At 41.0% G+C, this 26,450-nt stretch overlaps 1 protein-coding gene across 4 annotated transcripts in view; it reads right to left on the bottom strand.

The window, feature by feature from the left end:
* Positions 1–26,450, bottom strand: part of MAPRE2 (microtubule associated protein RP/EB family member 2) — an 89,485-nt gene that overhangs the window by 9,509 nt on the left and 53,526 nt on the right. For all 4 annotated transcript variants that reach the window (XM_037379432.1, XM_037379434.1, XM_037379435.1 and 1 more), the window contains 3 exons: positions 17,689–17,834; positions 15,542–15,755; positions 3,738–3,877 (listed from right to left, as the gene is read on the bottom strand). In XM_037379432.1, the coding sequence (XP_037235329.1) occupies positions 3,738–3,877; positions 15,542–15,755; positions 17,689–17,834 (500 nt within the window). The remainder of the gene's footprint in view (positions 1–3,737; positions 3,878–15,541; positions 15,756–17,688; positions 17,835–26,450) is intronic.

A 26,450-nucleotide genomic window follows, 5' to 3' on the forward strand; every position in this document is an offset into this window, starting at 1 on the left:
TGGACCTTTTGCTCTGACTGATGTGCTGCTACTATCAACAAATTCTCTCACATGCCAAGTATCCTCCTTGCAAACTCGTTCACAGGAGTCTTCAAGCTATACTGTCAGTCTCAATTTCACCACTGGGACTGATGCAAATCATTTATGGGCAACGTAGCTGTTAATGATTAGGCTTCATATAAATCATGACAGATGTTGCAATATACTTTTATACATACATATATATGCATATCCATGTATATCTAAAAAAGAAATTATGTGGGTGCATAACAGATAAACTACTGTCCAACAGGGTATACACAATCAGGATAATGTGTAAGTGGCTCTCAAATTCAAAGGACAGCAGTGTAATGACCAAGAGAAATAATGATCAACGAAGCTAATGCACCGACCCCAATCACATCCAAATTACAGCCAAATTAACATCCACATTTTTAAGGCCATAATTATACAAATGTTTTTTTAAAAATAAAACACGTTAAATGATTAAATCACATCAGACTACATTTCAGTGAACTGATACAATTTAATAGAAAGTTCTGCGTTGCCAGTTCTACTGCAAGGTAATTTATTTCTTTCACTAGTAAAAGTACAAGCAGAGTTCAAACAAATCTTTTGACAGCCTTCTAAATCCTATCAGTTCATTTTTCCATAACTGCTGAGCTAGTGATGCCTTTTTCTGACCTTTGCTTGCACTCTCAGAGGTGTCAGACAGCAGAACTAACCTGTTACCAGGGCAGGATCTCAGAGCATCTAATTCACATACTAACCCAGTTCTGACCAGCTGCCTGAGTGCGACTCTCAAGTCTTCCCTTGACAGTTTGAATCTATGACTGATATAATGACCAGTCACCTTAAAATTCACTATTTATTCATGAAAGTAAGAACAGCAAAATGGGACACACGTTTATGGTATTTTGGTCTATAGATGAAGACCTCATATTTAAGATGTGTCTCCTTGATCTGCAGCAGCATATTCCTTGAGAGCAACACCTGCATCCAGACAGAACAAGAACATAACAGCTTCCAGGTTTCTTGCTCTGTGCTTGCTAGGGCTTGGGAAACCAGTCAACCTCAGCTGAAACACTGGCAGCTAACAGCATAGACCATCTCCCTTTCTGATCTGTTTACTGTGAAGGCATTCTCCTCTTTTCATTCTATCATGTTCACTGCAGTTTCAGAAACAGAATCATTAAATTACGTGTATATGCTCACAGTTCATTAACTACAACATATACTAAACATTGTTATAACAAGACCAGATATGCTTTTCTTCAGCTACATATCAACTACCTGTCTGTAACACATTAATTTGTTTTTCTTCAGATACCGAGCACACCCACATCCTCCTCTTTCCTTCTAGGAACATGCCAAAAGGCTGATCCTGTAATGAGGAACAGCGCGCGCTGGCTCCCATGCTCTGTTTCTGGACCAGAAGTACCCCTCTGCCATCCAGTTAACGGGTACAAAGGCAGCACTTCTTACTAACTGGTCTTTTCTCTGACGGCTCTTATTGGTAGTAGGAGAATACTCACAGGACTGCAGAACCAGGCTGGAGATTAAGCACATACTGTAAGCACGCAGTCAAGATGGTGCTGTTTTCAGAAAATATGTGTATAGTAGCATAGAGTTAAGGGTTCCTGGGACCACTCTCCGTATGTAAAGGTTCCTTCTCTGCATGTACCGGTCCCTGGTGCGTGTTGTCTCTTCAGCTGTGCTCAGAAATGCTTTGGGAGAATGCTAGCTGGCACAGACCAAAACCACAGCAGAGACCACTTCAGTATTTTAATGCTATGGGTAATCAAGTTCCAGTGCACAGTGACATTTCTTGGAAGTGTTCAATTTACTATCAGGGACCATGGCAATAGCTAAGAAAATTTTAAGAGAAACTTTATGATTTCCGGGAGCCGTTAAACTAGCAAATGTTATGGGCAGCATACGATTATTGCAAATAGCAAATTAAGCTACTCTATGGGAAAATACAGTGTACAGACATTCCCACTATTTAAAATTTTCCACTACAAATTGCATGGAAGTTCAGACGTTTCAATCTCCCTTAGCTGCCATCCATGAAAGCGCTGAAATAAAGTCTATTACAGCCACATAGGAATTTGTTATCCACAGATACCATTCAACATGTCTTACTTGTAATTAAGACAGCAACTGGGTAAAAGTGGCTGCTGTCTGCATCTCCCTGGATGCTGGAGAGTGGCAAAACCCAGGCAATTTGGCTCCTCCAGCATGTTCAGACTAGGGGTCAGAAAAACCTGGCTCAAGACTGCTTGCAGCACAGCTTTTTTGGCTTGTGTTCTATGCCCATGGTGCACAAGTAACCATTAGCAGGAAATGAGATACCAAAATGCCAGCATTTAAAAATAATAATAAAAGACGACTTCTAGACCATTCCAGCTAGAAGTCGTCTCTTAAAAACTAGCTATTAAAACACCAGCTTTCCAAATCTTCAGTTTCTTCTCCTCTTTGGTGATGGGGAAAATCATCAGCTTTCCCTCAGGGTTATTTGTATATTAAGCTTAAGGTTTTCACACATGGAACGTGCTAGGAATACATTAGCAGTAGATGTGCTAGTGACTGCCTATTTTAGTAAAGATCAAGTATTTTTATGTTTCTCAGATCCCAACCAACTCTTCCTCCTGAAGCAAACACATTCTGACTTCCGAGTATAAATGTCACAGTTTAAGGTGCATTAAGCTGACGTTTGAACTCCACCCTTACGCTGATTAAAAACCCCAAACTTCCATGAAAAAGCTAAGTGCAACATTTAAAAACTTTTCTGTTACAGCATCAATCAAAAGCCCACTGGAAGGGCTGGTGGACCCTGCTCTGCTCTCTACTGCTCAGAATTAAACCCTGAATCCACAGTCGGCCATGTCTGGGACGTGGCTATCCATCCACCAGCTTTAAGCTAAACTAGTAGCCAAGAATTTGCAAACAGTGCCCCAGCAAACTGAAATCTTTGTTGTTCAGGTCAATGGAAGTTTGAAACTGAAATGCCCTTAATTGTGGAAAATTACACTTGATCCAGAATAATGACTTCTTCCTGAATGCAGCTGCCAGGCAGCTCAGACTAAAATAGGAGGTTTTTTCCTCCTGGCGTAAAGCTCCATAGCATAAATTAAAATTAAGCCCTTACATTCCTAACATTAAAAAAAAATTCTGAAGCTTTATTAATTACATTGCAGAACATTATTTATAACATAACTACGTATTCTCACGAAGGTAGATCACATACTTAAATGAAAAAGGCGTATTACCTGAACGCCTGCCTTCCAGAAAGCAGAGTGCAATGAGCTAGTCTTGATTCAGCTGCAAGTCTCTAACACCTTGGTATTACAAACAGGCTTGTTTTCTCCACAACGACACATTAAAATGATTTATTTCAAATTTGTAATACACCAGAGCAAAGACACTATTGGGATTTTTCCTATCAAAGTGAAATAAAAGATAAATTTCAACATCTAATAAAATTATCATACTTCAGCAAGACTTACCTGCTATTCCTAAAATCACCTTTAAAAAACACTGGCAAATACCAGTCATCTCTGTCATATGTTATTTTTAACAATAGATCGCTTTCTTTTTTTTCTTCCCAGCTGAGCTATTTCAATCTTTTATCCCTTCATAATTCTGGATAGCATCATTCAACAGAGGGCAACGTTAGATTTCATGCCTGTCTGTGACAATGAACGCATCTAATTTTATGCCTCAAGCAAATTTACCTGTTCACTGAGCTGTATAACTTGAGTTTCCAAATCTTTATCTGATTTGGATGCTGAGCTGCTTGGTGCGGCTTTTTTTGCTGAAGATGGGCGAGAGGGTGTCGATCCTGGTTTAGAAGCTGGACTGGATTTAGCAGCACCTGAAAAATACAATAAATAAATAATAATCAAGATTTACCTCCATGATAATTACTTTCCAATTAACCTGGTACTGAAACAAAAGTATTTGTTTTACGGACAGCCTTTCTCTCTCTCACTTCCAGACGACAGTGGAGGAAGAACCTGTGCTGCTGTATCTTGGGAAAGGAAAAAACACATTTCCTAGCAGTTTTACTTTGAGTTTGCCAGTCAGAGCGAAGTAACTCAAACTAAAATAAACAAATATCAAACTAAGAAGATAAAGTTCCCTTAGTTCTCAGCAGCTTTCAGCTTTAAAAAAAATAAATGTGCAGTTAACAGACCATTCCCCCAGCCCAATATTTAGTGTCTGTATCTATTTTCAATTTCCCTGGAGAAAGACAGATTTGAAATAAACTCAACTAAACTGCCTTTGTGCTTTCCTCATTTTCAAACGTTAAGCCATCCCTGAGACAAGGGCATTGAAATTCAGACAAGAGCACGCAGAATTAAATCCATCGGTGAACTCAGTTGCCATAGTGACCAAGATGACTTTTGATCTGCTTAGGTTTTGCTATTTGTTTTTAATTACTTGCACTGCAAATCTGCCAGAATATGAGGCAACATCTTTACCAGCAAAACTGGCAATAACAAGAGCATACAGGCACTCTTTTTCACAATACCTGTGGCCCACAAATGCCCAAGCAGAGGAACATTTGTGTGAAAGGGTTTTTGGTGCCTTCACACGAACCTCACAGCCAGCTCCTCACACCGTGCTCTGCCTCTCCACCTTTCCTCTGTGTCACTGCCCATCTGATTTCGTTGCTCAGCGCTGGTACACGAGTGCCTGGCTCACAGCTGCCCACCTCGCCTCAGCCCCCACAAACACTGTACTCTGACTCTCAGCTTTTTCCTTACCCCCTCCAACTCAGAATAAATTTCAGATGCAGTGGACATACATCTGGTGCAAAAATCGCTTGGGTCAAGAAGACGGAACAGAAACCCAGCCCTCCCTCTGACCTATTTTATTTCTTAAGCAGGCATGTGAATCAGCAGTCCTGCTCTGCAGCACCCATGTTTGTCACTGTTTCTTACAAAGAGCAAAACACAGTTGTCTGGACATGCTGATGGGCTCCATGGCCATCCTCCACCATCAAATGCTGCTGGCTCTGGAGCCCAGGCCACACAGGGTGCAAGAGAAAGCCTGAATCCAGCAAGCAAACTCCCAGCTGAGCTCTGAGCTTGAGCTTTCAGTTCACCAATTCCAGAGGGATTTGCCCTGGCTTTCTCAGCAGCCACCTTCCAACCCCGTATCTTACCACCTGCTCCTCCCATATGATTACTTGATTTATGGCACACTATAAATTGTCCTAAGTTGCCATTTCCACAATGTATCCCCAGTGTCAGAAAACACTTTAATAAAGCAATTCATTGTAAACCCAATGTTTTACAAAGGCATGGCTAGGAAAAAATTGCAAGGAAGCAGGGAAAGGCAGGAGGGGGAGAGACACAACTTGTGGGGCTGCCCACAAATATGACCGGATTGTGGAGCTCACACAATCTCACTGACCCAAGACTGTGTACACTGGTCCCTTGGAGGAGCTGAAAAGCGATGGGAAAGGACAGCAGCAATGTGTTATTTAATCAAGCTTGCTTAAGCCTTCCTGATTTAGTCACAGGCCTCTGTCTGTAACAAGCATCTCCTCCTGCCTCTAAGGATAACCCGATATAAACTGGGTCATCTAATGCCAACAGAACACAAACAAACAACTCTATAATTCAGTTAACATGTGTAAACATTTCTGTGCAAGATGCCCGTCCTCCTTTTCTATGTTCTTTAATATAAGACAGATAAGAAAAAACAATATATTATGTTGCGTTTTATTTTGGTTGGTTTGTTTGTTTTTTTTAAATTAGTGACTCCAATAGCTTCTATGTCTAAGTGCATTCACAAACTCTAGCAAATCTCAGATATAGTAAACAGACTTACTAAAGCTGGGAAAATTCCATGTTGTGTACATGCCTGAAATTAAACTTCTTTTCACATCATACTTAGATCAGCAGAGAATAAATCATTTGTGGGAAAATTTTAAAAATTGCCAAGATCTTTTGCTACTGTTTCTTTCTTTCTTTAGGCAATTGCATAAACTTTAGCATCCTGCCTTCAATGCTTTCTAGGTTCAGTCCATATTCTGACTAACTAAAAATCAGCTGCTTCAGAGCAGGATTATTAAGATGCTCTCAAAGCCAGGAAAATCATTTTCATTTGGATTAGTGGATAAACAGAAGAAAACTGATGTCAAAATATGCACAATAAACACACACATGAAATGATCACTTTGACTATAGCATTCTAGTTTGGTCTTAAGCTATTTATGTATTAATTTTATATATTTATATTTATTTATTATTAATGAATACTTGTATCACATGCAACTGCAACAGTTACCTATAAAACATATAAAATAATAAATATGTATACTAATCCAAGGTGTCAACATTTATTTCTTATTGTATTCTACACCTGCAAGGCACAGTTCAGGATATCAACTGAAAACTGAATGTTATAAAACAAGCTATGGACCTTCAGATGTGAAACCTTGGTGGGTCGATGCAGCTCCCCCCTCTACCAACTACCCTTCTTCTACTTGAAGACTCCACTGGACTTCCCCTAGGCAGCAAGCACCTGCACACAAGCACAGGAGAAGCCATTCAACTTTTCTAGGGCAGCATCCCCCAGCCTGTCAGCTCTTCACCATTCCTCCTGGGGCATCATAGTGCAAGACCTAAGCAAAGCATCTTGTGCAGCCACAGGATACTGCTCCCTTTCATGCTCAACAGCACCGTGAAGCGAGCTAGTTCTTTGTAGATCACAGTACTGATCACAAAAAGCCAAATCATTAAGTACACACCTCTTTTTAACCTGCAGAGAGAGTTAAGGACAGAGTAGGCACAAACATTTTATCCCCAGGTATTCTCTCTAATTTGCAGCTGAGGCACCCTCCCAGAGCATGCTGAGCAAGTCCACATCACCACTGCCTGCAGACAGAGGGCTGGGTAGCACCAATACACCGCATTATATTCTGCCCTCCTTTGAAAACAACAAAGTCTTTTGAATTTCTACAGCAAAGTGTTACTAAGCTTTATAAAGTCCAGACAAATCAAAGGAAATTGACTTTTGCTCTGCTGCTTAGGATCAGCTCTTAAATGAACATGATATTCCAATTTCAGTAACACAGATAAAAAACAGCTAACTTGAGCGTTTCAGATGGTATCAGCAACAGCTGGATAGAACTTAATTGCAACAGAAAATGCCTAGGGATTCCTAATTTAAAGTTTCCTGGAGGCAAAAAAAAAAAAAAAAAAAAAAAGCTTTACCACACACTTATTTTGAAATATCAGTTTTGGAATCAGCTCAGAGGTAAGCTTCCCATTCTAACAAAGCTTAATTTCATAAAAGAATTAAAGGCTGCTGGTTGGTAGAGTAGTGCAAAGTACTTGAAACAGCCAGATATTTAAATGGAGATGAAAGATCTTGGTAGACTTAATGACTTTGCTGTTGAGCACCATAATGACTTTGCACTCAATTAGTGCAATTGTGGAATAATTCCTAATGCATTGCTCAGAGGGACTGTAATATAATCCAAGTAGTTTAAAATCTGTCCAAAATAATATCTTCCATGAAAATATTTATATTATAACCCACTTACAAATTCTGAGAAAGCACAAAAATTTACACAAATATTTTATATAAAAGAATATCTGATAACCAGCTCTCCTCACTGATCACAGAGAACTGCATTGTAATCAGCACCATAAATGTTACCCGTTACCAATTCCTTTTCAAACTCACTGTTGATGTTCAGAAAGAAGTGCAGACCCCTGCCCCTGGAAAGGAACAGCTCCATGCACGCCCCAGAACATGCTGGCAGCCAACAGTCTGGGAAGCAGTGGGGCAGAAAAGGACTTGGCGGTTGTGGTGGACACCAAGTTGAGCACGAGGAGCACAAGCCAGCAATGCAGCCTCGCAGCACGGAATGCCAACAGCCTCCTGGGCTGCACTGGGAAGCGCAATGCCAGCAGGCTGGGGGAGGTGATTCTCCCCCATTGCTCAGCACTGATGAGGCACATCTGGAGTGCTGGGTCTAGTTATGGGCTCCCCAGCACAGGAGAGACATGGGCATACTGGAAAGAGTCCAACAAACAGCCATGAAGATGGCTAAGGGACTGGAAAGGCTGAGAGAGCTGGGACTGTTCAGCCTGGAGAAGAGAAGCTTCAGGGGGTTCTTGTACGTGCGTGAGGGGAGGCTGCAAAGAAGATGGAGACACTTCTTTCAGTGGCCCTTAGTCAAATGACAAGAGGCAATGGGCACAAATGGAAATACAAGAAATTCCATTTAAACATAAGAAAAAACTTCTTCACCCTAAGGGTTATCAAACACCTGAACAAGCAGTCCAGAGAGGCTGGGGGGTCTCCATCCTTGGAGATACTCAAAACTCGACTCGATACGGTCCTAGGCAACCAGCTCTAGGTGACTCTGCTTAGAGCAGGAGGGTCAGACAGGATGATCTCGGTGGTGCCTTCCCACTTCCACTGTTCTGTGAGAACTTCTGTTACAGCATACTCTGACTTTAGACCAATGCAGGGTCCAATTGGAATTTTTTGTAAACAGTATTGCAGCTGCTTCAGTTAGCACCTGCATAAACTTTTGTACCTGCCCCACGTAACGCTAGCAGAGATGGGAAAAATAAATTCACATTTGAAAGACAAATTATTTTTTTGTTGTACTGAAATAAGTTAGATGAACCAACTTTGAAATGCATTACAGGTTTCTATCTGCAGTGCTCCAGAAAAAATAACTAGTCAATCCATCATAATTAAATATATCCCCCACAGTTTCAGCGTTACTATTCTTTTTGGTAAAGACGTAAGCTTCACAAAGAGATGTACACTTCTGCAATTTAAAACAGTGGATGCTGGTACTGTAGAGATTTTGTGTACAGCAAAGCCAGGCTGTGAATTCCCAGTCACTTTACATCACAAGTGCAGTCCTGCAGACAAGAAACCTATTTACTCTTTATGGAGAAATCTTCCTTGAAGCTATATGAGCAATTAATACACCATTAAATATTTATGTAAGATTCCAAGAAAACATGTGTGTGATTACAGTGTAGACATGCATGAGGATGGTGTGGAGAGCAATGGAAGCCCTGAGCAAGCATAAGGCTTGGCTGAGTCCACATGACCACTGCTTCAGAGGAATTTGAGAATCACTCACCATCTATCTTCAGTCAAATTAAAGGATTCCATAAAATTAGTATTCCTGATGCATGCCACAGAAGAAAAAACAAACCCACCAAGAGGCCACAGAGCTAGCAATTTCTTCATGAGCTAAAGAAAAACTCTGTATCCACTTAAAATCAATGACTGAGAACAGTATAAGAATTAATATTCACACATACTTACTGTTGCAGCTACACCGGGATGGAAGAAACTGCTCAATTTAGGGATACTTAATAGCACAAGTGATGACAAATGATGCTTAATGGGAATGAAACGACCTCAGACAAAATCTGACTTGACTTTTAGCATCCCAACATGCTGCAGTGCAACTGCCTAATTATTCTGTGGTACTCACTTTCCCTGGGTGGCAGGACCCCTCTGTCCCCCTCAGCTCTCCCTACCTCCGCTGCTGCTGGCTACAGCACAGTCTGATGAGCTCTATGCTGATCATCACTGCCAGACAGCTGACAGAGAAGTGTGTACAAGTACTTGAAACTGAAGCACCTTTTACAAATTTCAGCAGAGCAATCCAAGCAAGAACATATCAGGCAGTCTACTTGTCAGATGATAAAGTTTTGTTGATGGCACGACTCTTTCAGTTTGTCTTTAATAGAAGGAGATTTGATAGTTGGGAACTAACCCACAGCCCTTTCCCCAGCATAAATGAAGACTTCTCTTTAGATCTAAAATAACCAACATTTTAATGGCAGCTATTAATTGTTCTAACTGAAACCCCTGTCTTCTCTAGAAACACCTTCAAGCATGCAAGCATTCATTCCACATAGGCTTAACAGAAGGATACAATTTAAAATTTGAAATGCTCTTAAAACCATGCGTTTTCTAAAATTCAACTGTCTGCTTAGCTGTAAGGAGAAAGCAGTCTCAAAAGGAAAAATCTGAAAGAAAACATGGGAAGAAGTGCATATTGAAACTTGAAAGATCATGTAAAAATCTGAGCAACACAGACATTCAAACCACACCCATAGTACACAGAAAATTAAGACAGCAATTTTCACCACTTTTCTAAACACAATTTGCTTTCTAGAAAAAAGGCCCTGGCTCCTGCACTGCAAGCAGTGCTCCTTCATGGTCTAAATTCTTGGGCTCAGTGGGTTTAAAAATTAAACTCTCCTCACGTTGGCAGAAGGGGTGTGTCTGTATTAAGGCTAAGCCACTTTCTACCTCCCAGGCCAGCACTGTCACTGCACATGCTGTTCCCATCGGCTAGTACAATTCCTGGCCTCGTATGAACCAGACACAAAAGCATTTTCAATTTGTCGCCCCATGGCATTTTCCATCTCCAGCTCTGCCACGTTGCCCTGAAGCACCGCACCACTGCAAGCGGAGGGTACCACCACCACCAACAACTGCCAGCCACTTGGGGAAAAAGGTAGCATGTTTTAGTGGAAAGCAAAGAAAAAAAATCATTAGCATGAGTTCTCTAGTCTCCCAGGAGTCCTAATCATATCACTGGCTGCTAAAATAAAGCCTGTTTTTTCTGAGTATTTTTATCCCTCAAAATTAATTTACAGCACATCTGCCACAGTAGAATATACCATTTCCCTAAAGAAAATCAGTATATTTTTTTTGTGCAATTGGCTCTTCAATGGCACAGTATACATAAAGCATTCGTGCACAAACAGTTCATTCTGCCCTGGTTATTTTCCCTGTCATAGCATGAGTATTTTTAGCCTTCATGTGATCCTCCAGTATTTTCCAGCTCTGCTTTAGTCATCCTGCTCTCACTGAATAGTTCAAGCTAAAACATCTAACAGCCTTCAGATCTAAGAACCTCCTGCATTTTTAGCTTATATGTAAATAATTAATATGATTAAGCTGTCCTTTACCTGTGCATTTTTGACACCCCACACCCATACACAAAACAGTGCTCCATGGAGATTTGCTCTGACATACAGCAATACTTATGTAAGACACTAAGCTAAAACCCTGACAACCTGATCACCATTTTCAATTTGATCAGATGAAGCTTTTTCTGCTGTTTTCCACAGGGAGCATTAGAACCGGTACAAACAACAGAGCCCTAATATTTTAATCCCTTGCCATAATTTTGACTCTACATCTGTAGGCTGCTTACCACTGCATTAGAGAAGAGCAGAGGCTGCAGATCGAAAGTCGGCTCAGGGCTGGCAGATGGCATTATATCTAAAAGCAGCTGTGGTGCTGTTGGCAGAGAGCCTGCAGCGGTGATCTGTGCTGCTGGCTCCGCTCCTTGAAGGATGAAAACATATTCATTCCCCCAGCAGGGAGCTGCATTTACCTGGCAGATCCTTGCTGCTCCTACTCTTTCTAGAAGCAGCCTTCTACAGGTATTGCCAAAGCCATCCACCCACTGTGCCGCCATCAGTTCTGCAACAAATCGGCTCTGTCTCTCAAGGAAGGGACGAGGCAACATGAGGGTGGCACAGCAGATTAGTTGCAGGGACCTATTTACGCTTCCATTTCCGAGCTGCATTATCCTTGACCTGCGCTGACTCCTCAGTCGGATTGCCTTTGGAAGGCCATGGCTGCTGGCCTGCTTCCCGACAAAAAACGACGCATTTTCAGATTTCTCAAGTTTTGGGTTGTTTTAAAAGCATTTTAAAAAAATGAAATAAAGACCACACTGCATTTGCAGAGACGTAGGTAGATATATGTATGGAAAGCAGATACTCGATACCATAGGTCTTGTCAAGCTTTAGTGTCAGATTAAAATACCAAACATAATTCTAACTCATGCCAGTACCTTTTGGGGCAAACTTTCAGAGAAGTCCTTAGGGATTTGACCACTTTCTTGTTAACTGAAAGACACATCTTAGTCTAACTCTGAAAATACAGTGAGTGTTACAAAGAAGTGATGAGTAATTCAAGAGATCGGCACCTCCTAAATCACTCAAAACCAGAACTCTGACAAAGGGCACTGGAAGAGTTATTCCATGGAACAACAGGAATCATCTGAAACACATACGATATTGCTAGTGGGTAAATAAATTATTCCTTTAGAAATGTATATATTTGACCAATCTAGGCATATTTAGGAGTCTGTCATAACCAAAAATATAATATGAATGTGTTTCCATATGTGTGCTTGCTCCTGACACTAAACAACAGATGTCTACATTTAGGTATGTCCACTGCACACTGTTTAAAAACTTTTGGATTATGTTGAAAGATCTTCTGGGTTCTTTATATTCTCTCACTACTGCTTCCTTTTTGTTTTGTTAATGAACTGAAACAAGGCAGTACTAAGATTTCAAAGGTTCAGTGCTAATGTAGAGCAAATCACACAAATTAAAAATGACATAAAAAAAGAAAATGTACAAAACCCGAGGTGAGTGGCTACAGATGCTGGCAAATGCTTGCTGCATTGGTGTAAGAGGTTATTGCATCAGCAGCCCACAATGTTTATTGCTCCCACAACAAAGTCAATGGAAGTACAGCCGTGCCCAAAACCTCAGCCATTTCACTGAAGACTCAGGAAAGTAGAACAAAAGAACAACATAAAAGCCATAGGTAGCAATTTAAACTATGCCACCTGATGTTGTACTTACTCACGGGCACATACTCTCTCGGAGTCTGTAACATCAAGGAAGACAAAGCTCCAGATGGGGCAGGGAATTCTTAACATGCTGCAGGGGAACTCACGAGGCCTTCTCTTTTTTTGCCCTTTTCATATAAATGGCTAACCTTGCTTTGCTCACATGGGCATATTACAGTTCCTATAACAACCGTAATGAATACGCCTTCATTTCCAGCTAAGCACGCAGGTGCACAAGGCAGAGGTACAGAAGCACATCTTTTATGGCAATTTCCCAGCTACCCAGGACTTACTTCCACATCATCTCAATTTACTCCGAAATGGCAGAAGATGAGGCACACACAAGCTCGCAGATGCATACGGCACTCCTCCCAGTGTCCTCTCTCTGCCAGCAAGCACCCCGTAAGGACTCCCATCCTTTCAAGTGACCAGGCTACAGGGTGTGGGCAGGCCAGGCACACAGGCTCAATACATCAGCAAAACAAATACCTGCTCACCCAGAAACTGCATAAACCTTCGAATGACTGACACCTAACTGAAATAGCCCTAGTTCTAAAACACAAGCAGCAATACAAGCCAGAACTCTCATTTCACCTAGCATCATGAAATATCCACACGCCCCCTCCTCAGCTCAACAGAAATTAAAATGGCATCCTGCCTGTCATACTTCTGGACTATACTTAAGAGCGATGGAAGCTTTCCATGAAAAAGCTAACTCTCATAGCCACAAGACCTTACCAAAACTCATCACACTATCTCTGTTTTCCTATTCCATACATGGGCTGGGAAGGTACAGGACATGCTCTTCGTACAACCAGTGACACCACACAAGATCACTGCATTATCCTCCGTATCAGCTAGATGGTTCCACTCCAGTAGCTGTTCTATTTTTCTAGAATTGTCATCTCCACAGCTCTACTTTGGATAGCACATTTGTGACTTTGGCAAAAACAGATCATCTGCAAGAAGAATTAACAAGCGTGGTAAAGTCTGTATTTAATAAAAGCGTCTTTTCCAGTTTCTCAGTTGGACAACATCGTGACATTAGCACTCGGGGTTTTTTTGTTTTCAAAGGGAGTACAAGACATCACGTGGGAAATTATAGTGTACCAGGCCCTGAAATTCAAAAGTTCAGACACAAGATGGTGCAAAACAAAGATGCAGACAAGCTTTAGAAGCCCAAAGCAGCTCTGGCCTGCTATTAGGTGCTCAGTTTCCTGGAAGCACTAATGAGCTGAAGGCAGCTGGCCAAGTAAGCCCCACTTGGACGTCAGAAGTGATCAAAGCAGAACTCTGGGTATGATCCAGAGCATAAGCCAGCCTAAAACTAAGGGCACCTGATACCTGCCCCTTCCCCTTACCAGCACTGGTGCATATCTCAGCCCGTGAGAAGACAGGTAACAGATTTAAGTAAAATGAAAATTAACCCTTATTTGAGGAATGGGTTAGTATGAATAAGGTAAACTCACTCGGGACAAACCAATAAAAGAATTGTGTGTGCATGCACATATGTTTTTGTTTGCACAAATCTATATCTGTACAGGCAAATCAACCCCAGTAACACTTGAGCAATGATCACTTTTTTAAAGAAATATTAGCTACTCTCCTGTTCGCTTAACTCTCAGTTATCAAAAAATGGCATCTGCTTAGTGACCAGTCATGCCCATATTACATAAACACCAAAGATCAGGCTTAGTTCTTTGGCCTGTTCCAGGAACACTGTTGTGGTTTAACCCCAGTAGGCAGCCGAGCCCCCCACAGCTGCCCACTCTCTGTCCCCTGGTGGGATGGAGGAGAGAGTCGGAAGGGTAAAAGTGAGAAGAATTCACTTGTTGAGATAAAGACAGTTTATTATGTAACGCAAAAGCCACGCACACAAGCAAAACAAGATAAAACATTCACTCATCACTTCCCACTGTCAGGCAAGTGTTCAGCCATCCCCAGGAAAGCAGGGCTCAGTCACATGTAATGGTTACTTGCAAAGACAAGCACCACGACCCCAAACATCCCCCCACCCTTCCTCCTCCTTCCCCCAGCTTTTATTGCTGAGCATGACATGATATCGTCTGGGATACCTCTTTGGTCAGCTGTCCCAACTGTGTTCCCTCCAAGTTTCTTGTGCACCTCCAGCTTGCTTGCTGGCAAGGCAATGTGAGAAAGAGAAAAGTTCTTGACACTGTGTAAGCACCGATCAGCCATAACTAAAACATCCACGTCTTACCAATACCGTTCTAGTCACAAAAATGAAAAACAGTACCATACAATCTCCTGTGAAGAAGGTTAACTCTATCCTAGCAAAACCCAGTACAAACACAAAATTAAAAGTTAGAAGACAGGTATCTTCAAGAAAGAGCAACAGTTGTATGTTGTTCACTTAAGAGGACTAGTGTCCCTGAACAAAAAGCACATAAAGCCACTGATCAATTAATTTTTTCCTTCTGGTCAGCCCTTAAGATTTGGAAACATTTCACGTACCACAAAAAATAAAAAAAGAAATCAGCCTGTGCTAGCAATTTCCTGTAATGGTGGAGGTGCGAGAGGGGAACACACTCCATTTAATGTTCTTGAATACACTTACACATACCACACTCAGCAATAAGAAGGTTAAATGCCTTTGCGTTCACCATCAGACATCACTAGAATCTGCATTGTTTATATCAAGGGTTCAGTGGAGGAGACCCCATGTTTGATAGGTTGGGCCAAACTAGAGCGCACCACAAGGTGTTAACTTCTGTCTCAGATGCTAGGCCTACAACAAGTCAAAAAGAATGACCCACACACATGAGGAAACTAGTATTTATGTAATATATAACACAGTTTATAATTGTCTTCAGAGACAGAAACTGAATTCTTTAAGATGCAATATACCTGCAGTCGGAGAGTTTGCATGGTGAGACTTTTTGGGCAGATTGAAGATCTGTTCACCAGGATCTGGTGGAGGAATAGCATCTTGGCCTTGTCGAGCTTCCACAGGATCATACTCCTTCCCATCATAGTTAGCATCAAAGAACTTCTTAAACCATTGAATGAAATCTAAGTTGTCTTGGAAGCGCCCTTTGACCAGTTTTTCCACGGGAATTACCTGAAAGGTAGAAGAAAGGTCTCAATAACATATCACTGCCATTTTTAAATTTAAAAATTACATCACACACTTATTTGGGAAAAAAGTCTACTGACTATATCAGCATATATTCCTCTCCCATTGTTTGCTTCCTAAAAGAAAGGGGATTATGGTGGACTTGCAAGTGCTCTTAATAAGAAATAGAATCAAAATAAAACAAAGTCACATCCTTTGAAGTGGCTATAAAGTGGGTGTATCTGAGCCTCTGTAATTGCTCTTCCAGGGTTACTCCTTTCTTATTGCAGTGACAGCCATGATGAATAAAGCTGCTCTGGGAGCAGCACTATATTCAGCTAACTAGGGATTTCTGTTTTCAATGGACGTGCTACAGTTTGGCATACTAAAAATGAACAACTCTTCAAAAGGTCCAGATGGTAGTTTCTTGCTCTCTGTCTCACTGTTTGAACTACAAAAACCCAGCAGCTTTTTCCAAGACATGCTGAAGTTCAAACCAACCTACATTTTGGTAGTACATGTTCATCATACAAACTAACCCTGAGGTTTTAACCTTGTAATTTTTTTTCCATTCCATATATAGCTATACATGGAACAGTTTGTGGACATGCAGAAGTTGAAAAAAAGATGCCTATAATGTTTTAGCAAAACAAAATAAAGGTTATGAGGCTGTCTCCATATCCACGTCCTGCAAAATCTTCACAGAAATGAAAGCTCCAAAAGGTGTCTTGGACCAATATAACATTGCTCAAGCTTCCCAGGCACTGTGGGCAGACACAAAGAACAGCTGCAGAAGGAGAGTTGCCCTGCTTTGCTTAATTCATGCAGCTGATTAAAAAGGTCAAGTTAGATGGATCTTAATGTCTCCTCAATGCATTCAATTTTCAGCTGGAAAAAGGGTACCGAAAACCACTGCAATTTCCATTTCTTCTTCAAGGTTAAGCCGTATGTGCAGCATTTTATAAGTCTGTGATACTCCTAGAAGGATTAACGTGGCATTTAGCATGTCCTTTCAGGTAGTTCCACCTGTATCTTAATTTTACACTGAGATGGTATAGTAAGTTTGCTGCCAACAGAAAAACTGATAACATTAACTTTATTAGGCTTTCCAATATTTCACTAGCAAATCACAGTGTAAACAGAAGCATCCACAACATTTCAGGAAACAATGAGGGTTTTCCAGTGCTTTATAAAAAAGTGTTACAGGACTCTCGATTAAGACTGTTTACATTTCAGGAAACGCTAAAACCAGAGCAGAACCATGAAATGGTATACAGGTACTGCATCTGTATAAAACTAAAACTACATTGGTGAGTCCATCAGACTCTCATATTCAAGCACAAACCAATACCTTATGGTTGAACAAGCCATTTTCTAAGAGACTTCCATTCTTAGCTTTACAAGATCACATGTGCTGTCCAACTTATTGATTCACTAGGTAAATTATTCCAGCTCTTGAGTAATTTAAATTCCTTAAACCCTGTTTCGGACAAGAAACATGGAATGCTTATGGGAACAGCATATTTCCAAGTTATTTTGTTGGAAATTCAGGTCACCAATAATTTTACTGTATCTAAAATTAAGGTTCACTGATGGTACAGAATTTCTAACACATGGTATTTTATCAAAAGGGTCGCTGATATTAAGATACAATGAGTTAGGCTGCAAAGTTCCTCAGAGGACACATGGACTCAATTTTCAGTTTGTACCTAAATGGAGCATGCCAAATTTTCTCCTTCATGCCTAAATACCCTCTTTCAGATAAAGAAAGATCAAGAACATCATCTTCACATACAACTTTTAACTCCAGCTTTCAGTCCGAAAGTTGAAAAAGTGGACTTTAAGTATTTTGTAGTTTATTTCCCCTATTTATTGATCTTACCAGTTTATACAACTCTTGAAATCTGTGGCGATTGACATACAAATACAGAACGCCTACCTTATCCACATTCATCCTTTTAAATGACGCTTGCAGAAGTTTGAAATTGTGAATGTATTCATGCTCCAGCTTTGCTTGAAACTTTACTTTCTTCAAGCTAATGCACCCTGGGAACAACATGTCCATGAACTGGCAGTAAGCTGCTCCTATAACAAGAGAATGCATTGGTGTTAATCCAGATGCAACCACCTAAGACCAAATGGCATTTAATGTCATTAGCAGAAAGCAACTGAGCTGAATAAGTCCCTGCTGTAATTCAACCTAACACTATGCACCCAAGATGCACTTGTCTAATGTACATTGAGCAGTGTGACGTACTATGTGGGGTTTTTCCATTCACTCTGGATGCATAATGAATTGTGTTCATTATGAAAGAAGAGCCACCATGACTAACGCAAAGTAAATCTTTCTTCTATTTAAAATGGATTTTCTTGGGAGTCCCTACACACACTAGAACTGTCCATACAATGAGATCACAGTCCAAATGGGAATCTCTTAAACAAGCTCCACTCAATCCTCACAGCCCCCTAAATTCAACCAAGATCATCTCTTTTCTGGCACTTGTAGCTGAATGCCAGTCAAGTCCAAGGCAATCACTTAAGATTGTATCAAATCGTGATTAAAAAAAAAGTAATTGTGAAGTTCCAGCTTCTTAAAACATGTTAGTTCCTACCCCTCTAAAAGAGACAGCCTTACTGATTTTCATCTCCCAAGTAAAACATTTAAATAAGCAGAGTTCAGGGTAGTCTGCCCATAGGTTTCAGAAGCTGGGCTGCCAGCTTCAGTTCTCACTCAAAACAATAAGGTTTTCTAAGTTCAACCTTGAGGGCTCTCCGAACTTAGACAGTAGTAGGTAGGGGGGTGCATGCCTCTGTGTGTATAACTCATCCAGCACACAGTGGCAAGTACATGGAAAAATTTCTGAACAGTGTACTGAGAACTGGTAACCTCTCCAGCCTTTTCGCGTATGCAGGGAGCTTCCTCCTACATCATCATGCTGTCACCGCCATTTGCCAAATAAGTCTTTACTGTTGACACACTCAAGTGTTTAGAAATAAAGGATGAAAATGTTTGAGGAAGTCAGAGGAAAACCAATTTCAGTTCTTCAGAATAGAGTTTTCTACAAAATGCTTTCTACTTAGTAAAGGTTCAGTGAAGTTCATTTCTGGAGCAGAGGGCTATGGAGTGTGCAGTGCAGCCCCTGCGCTTGCGCATACCGGGCAGGGAAGTGATCGCATGGTTACTCCTGACAAGTTCAATTTCACTTCCACAAAAAGGACTATTGTGCATTTAATGCAGATCAGTCTTGACAAACAAGTGTCCAGATCTCACCTAACAGTTCAGCCCAGTATCAACAACAATGATTTTTATCAAAAAATAATTCTGCTCAGTGCTCATACCAAAACCAAATTAACAAAGCGGACTCTTGGCTTGCCCAGTTGTACAGGAGACACAACAATAACTTAAACTTTAAGACATTTTTCTCCATGGGTATGCATCTGTTTTGACAGGACCAACTTTATGCATGAGATAGTATCTCATTCTCTGTATCCACTCAACCATCATATGAAGCGTTACAGAGCTTGTAACTTCCCCAAAAGAGAAGCAGAGTTGAAGAGTGGAGTTGAAAAAAGCTTCCCAAAATATTGAAGGAGGTTTTGCTAAGGGCCTTACCAAGATCAAGCTTTAATGCTGAAAACTGCTGCCACTTAAAAAAAAAAAAAGTAATGATCTTCATGTTGCCAACCTTTGTGGGAGAAAAAAGTTATTAAAAATATATCTGATTTTCCAAGCTTGTGCTTAGCTGTTTGCAATGATTTTGTTATGATTAGGAATCAAAGTAAAATAATCCCTAAAGGTGAAGGAGCCTTCTGGCAGGTTACAAACATCGGATGACAAATTTGCTTCTCTTATAGAAAGCTATAGAAACACAATTAGTTATTCAAAACTCATCCTTAGCAAGAGAACTGGTAAATACGTGGCAAAAGAAAAATGACATTACAATTAAAAGGACGGATATACAGGTAATGCATGACTTGACTACATTCATTACTACTTAATTTCATGCAAAAGGATTATTATGCAATCATTTAATGTTATAAATGGAATTTGTTCCTAACTCTGTCCTTTCATCCTCCCCATACCCCAATTATAAGCTTTACTCTGATATCCAAGTAATTGCCTAGAGGCTTTGAAAATGCACTGTGCAACCTTTCATCTAGATCCTTTTAGAAAACTAGAAACCCAAAGTGTTCACATGAGATTTTCTCCTTCTGCTGGTAATGCAAATTCCTTCTGCATGCCTTTACACAGAGTCTTCCTAGGTTTAAGACTCTAGTTACGGTATTTCCTTGTGTTTTCTTCCCATCCTGCTGGCAGTTGTTTCTGTGCGTCTGCCAGCCAGGGGGTGGTCCTGGGTCTGCACAACACTGGAGGGCAAAAAACGCTGGACTACATCCACATGACAGCACGAACCTGCTCTCTGACACAGCATCGAAGCTGGCTGCTGGGCCATTTCCCCAACAGGAGGATTTTATTACATCGGCAAACACAATTCATTAAAATGCTCCTTCCTGAAGTACAGAAGCAACATACAAGCATGGGCTGAGCTGAACACCGTGAACTACAAAGAGGAAACTCTTCCCAACTCCCAAAAGGCAGAGACCTAACTACCACAACGACAGCAGAAAGTAAATATATCACAAGTCAACTGGGACTAGCTGATTTTGGACATGGAGGTTATGTACGTATTTAATATTATATACGTATTTATTTATAATTTAAAAATTTTACCCCCTAAAGCTTGTAGCTGTCACATTGCATTTGAATGTGACAAATGCACAGCAGAATGCGGACACTACTTTCTACACTGCCCGTGGCTTAGGTTTCCTGGAGGCAGCAGAAAGAGCAGTCCTACTTAAGTGATGCAAGACTGCAATGCCTTTACCTCGCAGCCACAGCATATAGACATGCAGTCCTCTGCAGTGGGCAGCACTTTAGGCCTATGTAGTTTACTATACAACTGATGCTTCAGTGTGGGTGCATGGGAAAGGAATATTTTTAACAAAATGTAAAGAAAATGGCAGTAGAGTTAATGACATCGTGGCTTGTGACCTCTCTCTTGCATATTTTACATGGACAAAAGGATTTTTATGCCACTATATTTTATTCAAGATCTAAAAATTTCCCTATGTTTTCTCAGAAAAAAACCCACCAAAAACCTGAATTCCAAAAAAACCCCACCCCTAAAACCTTAACAAATCTTTACAGAGGAGTGAAAACGTACTACCTGTCCAGAATGACTCTCACAATAAATCTGTTTCTATGACCAAAAAACTTTTATATGCATAAACATGCACATACACACAAAACCAGAAATAATCCAGAATCTACTCCAATGAAAGATTAAAACTACAGCTGGTAACACTGCAGAAAAGGGATCAATGCTAAAAACCTCTCACCCTGTATTAGCTAACAAGCAATACTGAATCACTGGCTAAAAGTCCTTTTGTGTTTTGATCTAGAATATCCACGCAGCCATTTGTCACAGAAGATATTTACAGGCCAGACTCCAAACCCAACGTGCAATCATGGCCGCGCTGATCACGCCCCCAGCAGCCGCTGCTTTTGCCCCGATTAACCAGCAGAAAGCTCAGCAGCATCAGGGTGTTGCGGGCATTTGCTGGGCTCCCCACACCCGGCTGAGGGCAGAGCAGGCAGCAAACGCAGGGAGGGCACTGCACCTGCGGGGCTGGGCAGGCAGGCAGCTGCCAGAGGAGGGGAAGGGATGCTGAGGCAGAATTAAGACACACAACAAACTGAGAATGGAAAAGGTGGTCGTTTAAGGCTATTACAATTGAAGGGTTTTGCCACATGCAGTGGCAAAGCTGAAAATTTCTACTAAGTCCATAAAATCAGAGTATTCTTACATTTTCAGCATTGTAGATAACCTCTCACTAGGCCCCCTTGCAGTAATGCCTAACTCACTCTATCTTTTGTCCTATACTTTTCTTTCCCTGCTTCTTTCTATGCGTCCTTCCCAGACTGCCCATACTGACTGACTCTGCTCTGAAGCATATGCATTCTGCATCATTACAGATCTTTGTTTTTTCTCCTTTCTCCTCTTCGGATCTGGAGGCTGATGAATCCACAAATGCAAACAAGCATTTTCTTGATAATCAAACATACTTCTGCTTCTGGCTATTTAAAGCACAAGGAAATTAAAGGAGATAATGAAGACAAGAGAATCCTGTATGCTACAAGTGTTTACTGCTCAGTAAACCTAGATTTCAGTGGAGAGCAAGATTAGATCCTTGGGTCTTTTAGCATTTATGTTTATGTATTTATAAAGAAAAATGAAAATATTACTTGCAAACTAACTTTTTAAATCTTCTGTAGCTAGCACTTTACATACTAATGCAGTGTTTAGTAGAAATACTCTAATACAAGCTCAGGTATTGCCAAGTTGATATTCGTCCCAAATAGAAGTTAGGTCAATTCCTCGTATCGAGTGTCAGAAGACTCTGTCCCTCCCACTTCATCCATGCAAGTGTGTGGGAGCAAGATCCCAGAAAGTCACATAAAACCATACCAGCCAACATGGGAATGCAAAGGGCCCATGAAAAGACAGGTCTGTCTTGGGGGCAGGGGCTTTATTTTACTTCTGGTGTCCAAACCACAGCAAAAGGAGCTAAGTGCTACACTAGAAATTTACTATATATGCTTAGTGAGAATTTTGTTCTAAAATAGCATGCAAGTCAAGTTTAAACCTTTTTAACCAGGCCTCAGTTTGATTTTCATGTAGACAATTTTTGAAAACTCCCATTTGGGAAAAAGGCTGACTATATCTTTTCCTGTAATTATAATGTTGGTTTTGGTTTTTTGGGGTTTTTTTTGCTTTAAGGAAATTATTTCGGATAATCTAAAAACATAAATTCTGTCCCATTAGATACAAATCCCGTCAAATTATTTGTTCCCTCCAAATCTGCAATAATCTGTCCATGCATTTGGAAAATACAGGATGATTTGTGTATGTATTAGTCATCAGTACTTCAGTTCACTAGAGCAATGGTTGTTAACACTGATGGGAAACTGCACGCACCTGGTATTTCTGTTGCTGGGATCACAACAACAAAATAAGGCAGTAACTTGCAAAAAGCATGCGTGACCTAATAGTTTTGAGAAGAGAAGGGGAAAGAAACCCCACAGATGGCAGCAATAATTGTTTACAGTACAGCAGCACTTAGGGCTTGCCTTTTACCTCAGGCTTCCTAGAACTGCTTCCTTAGGAGTGATGTTAAGGTAGGTAACAGTAGTAGGTTTTTGACTTAAGACATCAGAATATAGATTTTAATTTAGATTTCAAATACAGCTGTTCTGTTATGCCACTCAAGGATTTTTTTTAAAAAAACTGGTCATGTCTGTAAGCATAAAGTTCTGTTACATACAGACACATGTTTAAGAAACAGCACAATTCATGCTGAGCACTCCATCAGAAATCATAGCCTTCCAATTCTGCTATTTTTATTTCCAGCAGCACCTATGTGGCCTAGGATACAGGTCAATACAATTCTATATCTCCAATTAAAAAAAACCCAATTTAAGAACTTTCAGCCCATTTCCCAGTGAATGTTCAAGCCCGCATCAATTTACTGCCAGCTTAGTTGTAGAGAAGCAAGTGTTTATGGGGCTGTGCATCAATGAAGCCACTCTGATCTGAGTTTCACCCTCCCTAGCAACAATCTTGGAGGGCACTTAAGGAAAAAATAAAAATTATGCAGATTAGAGTGTAGCCCTACACTCCTGCACAGTTGCAAGAGCACAGCTGCTTCAGTGAGGGCAGAGTGATTGCCTGCATACAGATGGGAGCTTCTGAAAGCAATGCTGCCACCACAGAAAGCAGCCTACAAGAACTATGTGCCTCCTACCAGCTCTACCAATGGTCAACTGAGATACCTGCATCTAGATGACATCTGCTTCAGAAAGTTCTGTTCCACACAGGTGGGGCATTTGTGCAACATAATCCAGAATATCCACTGATAATTTAAAATATGCATATTGCAGGGAGGTTTCCCCTGTGTTAACTTGTGTTATCTTTTTCTTAAATATGTAAATTGTTAAGCTGCTCATAAATTATATGCAGAAGGATTTTTATTACTTAATTTTTAGCAATAATGTATTTTGGAATTCATTAAATTTTAAATAGAAAATGAGAATAATTTCAGAAAACAGTTCCCATTTAACTTAAAAAGCTGTGCAACTCATCGTGCCTAAGAAAAAGCAGCATGTAAAAATCTAACAAGCTCTTTAAAAAGGGGGGGAGATCAAGCAACTGGCTACAAGGGAGTGCTACAAGTAATTAAATAGTAATTCGAAAAAAGTAGCAACCTTAAGTTCTATTCCTCCTGAATTCTTAATGAGTGACATTTAAAAAAAAAAAATTACTGGCTGCAAATCTCATGATACTCCTTTGCAAGCGCTCTCAGAAAGTTTTGGAAATGATCTTAAATCAAATCATTAACATCCATTGTATCACTCTAATCCTAAACATCATATGGAAGTCATTAGAGAGTCATTGACACTGAGCATCATCAGTGTTGCACGACCTCAGGACAACATGCCAGTTCCTTGAAACATGGCTTGGTTACAGAGCACAAATGGGACCAACCCATGTTTTACTCATGTATCCAACTTGCTCTAGAGACCCAGCCTTTGCAAGGCTGCAAACTGGGAAAAAACCAAAACCATCGATGTTGAAACACACTTCAGCTTTGCAGGCATTAACACACCGGGTTGCACAGAAGTTACGCTGACACCAAATGCTCCCAACACGGTCCTATAATGCAGATGTTAGCAGGCAGGAAGTTATGGGTTAATGCAGGCACCAAGCAAAACACCTTCTGAGATAGGGAAAAAACAAATCCTGTGCAGCCACAGAATACACCTGGTTTGCATGTATGTACACAAATGACATGCAGAAATAAAAGTCCTTCTTCAATGTCTCTCTGCCTGGCCAGTACCCTTCTTCTCCAGTCACCTCCGCCCTGCTCAAAGATCTTTGCTGAGCGCAGGAGAGAAGCTCCCTCTCCCACAGAGGGCTGCCCAGAGGCAGCGTGCCCGGCATGCTGCTGCCGAGAGTGCCGAGGCTGGCTGGTGCTGCAGGCACCATGGCCACCTCACCAACGTGCACTGCCGGGCCCAGGGGCTGGTTACCAGCCTCACAGCACACAGCCCCAAGGAGCAGTCCCAGGAAGGAGAACACCTCGGGTGCTATCCGCAAGCCAGGAAAGAATCTCCTCCCTGCACAACACCGGTCACGAAGGACAACAGCCTGCCGAGGCTTGTGATGGAGCTCTTCCGCAAATCCTGAGTCAGGGAGGCAACACAAAGTCAGACGAAGACTGACACTTGCCCTGCCACCACACTGCCTGCCTTCCTCTGAGATCAGGTTGGTGGACTGCCAACAAAATGTATGTATAGAGGGACTACGTATTTTCACAGGAGGACCACCAGCTGAGATATGGTACTGGCTACAGCAGTCACCACATGAAAAATTCCCTGTGGCAACACTCAGGGCATCTGCAGAGAGAGCATCAGAGGCTAAAACATGCAAATGCCAAACCACATGCTCTCTTTATAATATGGTCATGTATTAAAAACAAGGGGAAAAAACCCACCCCGCATTTAATCCTTGATCCTTGCACACAAATCCTGAAAGACGGAAGGCCTGTATGCGCTGGAGGCCAGGCAATTTGCAAGTTTATAATTCTACTGAGAATTTTCAAGTGCAGGAGAAAGGAGAAAAGATTCTGTATCTCCTTAACCTCAAAGGATCACACAAGCATAGCTAAACCAGAAATTACACCTCACTTCAGGCTGCACTTTCCTTCCTATATACACTGACCATTTCTAGCTTCCTTGTTCATAATTTATATAGCTTGTATGCTTTGTGTTGTTTCCTTTTAATTCATATGGAAGCCCTCTGTAGTGTCCTGCCTGACTCTTATTTTGAATATACTCTCACATAGCAGCCAAACACTCATGAAAAGCCCTGTAACATGTTCACTTGGTATTCCCTATAGATGAAAAACAGCCTTAGTAAAGAAAATTCAGTTATAAGCTGTTTAGGCAGAATTCTTTTTAAGGAGCCACTGTGCATTGATTATAAAAATAGCATGACTCCTAAGAAACAACTAGTGACATAATTCATCTGAAACTCCTATTCCCCGAGCCTATGGGTGTTGCACATGGGATCTGGTGACATTAAATCCACTTAGTTGTTTTCTATTATTTTTCATTCATGTATCAAATTAAATGCTCGCAGGTCTCAAGCCCACCTAAAGGCAGTACACTATGCCTTCAATTAAAACCATGGATGATACATTTCACATTCAGGTTAGCAGCCTTGCAGGAAGTCAAACCCAGAGACCAAAACCCGACAAAACGACACTCACCTAAAGCAAAGAGAATTGTATTGCTTTGAGATGCTCAGACAGATTTTCTCTCGAGTTGTCAAAACTGAATTACCAGAGGAGCTGCTGACTAAATTTAGACTCTCCAGGGCTGCATCCATCCATAACCTGGCCTTTTTGGCACATCGCTACTACAGCAGGCATTCAGAAAGCTCAGGGGACACTGCACTTCGCTTGGCCTACTTAGCTGAGACAAAAACACATCTAAGACTCCCAAAGAATACAAATACTTTATGACTAAACCAGCCTCTTCCTTTGCTGCTCCTCAGCTCTGTTCCCGTAACTGGCAAA

This window comes from Falco rusticolus, chromosome 3 (genome assembly GCF_015220075.1).
Source record: "Falco rusticolus isolate bFalRus1 chromosome 3, bFalRus1.pri, whole genome shotgun sequence".
NCBI classification, from domain to species: domain Eukaryota; kingdom Metazoa; phylum Chordata; class Aves; order Falconiformes; family Falconidae; genus Falco; species Falco rusticolus.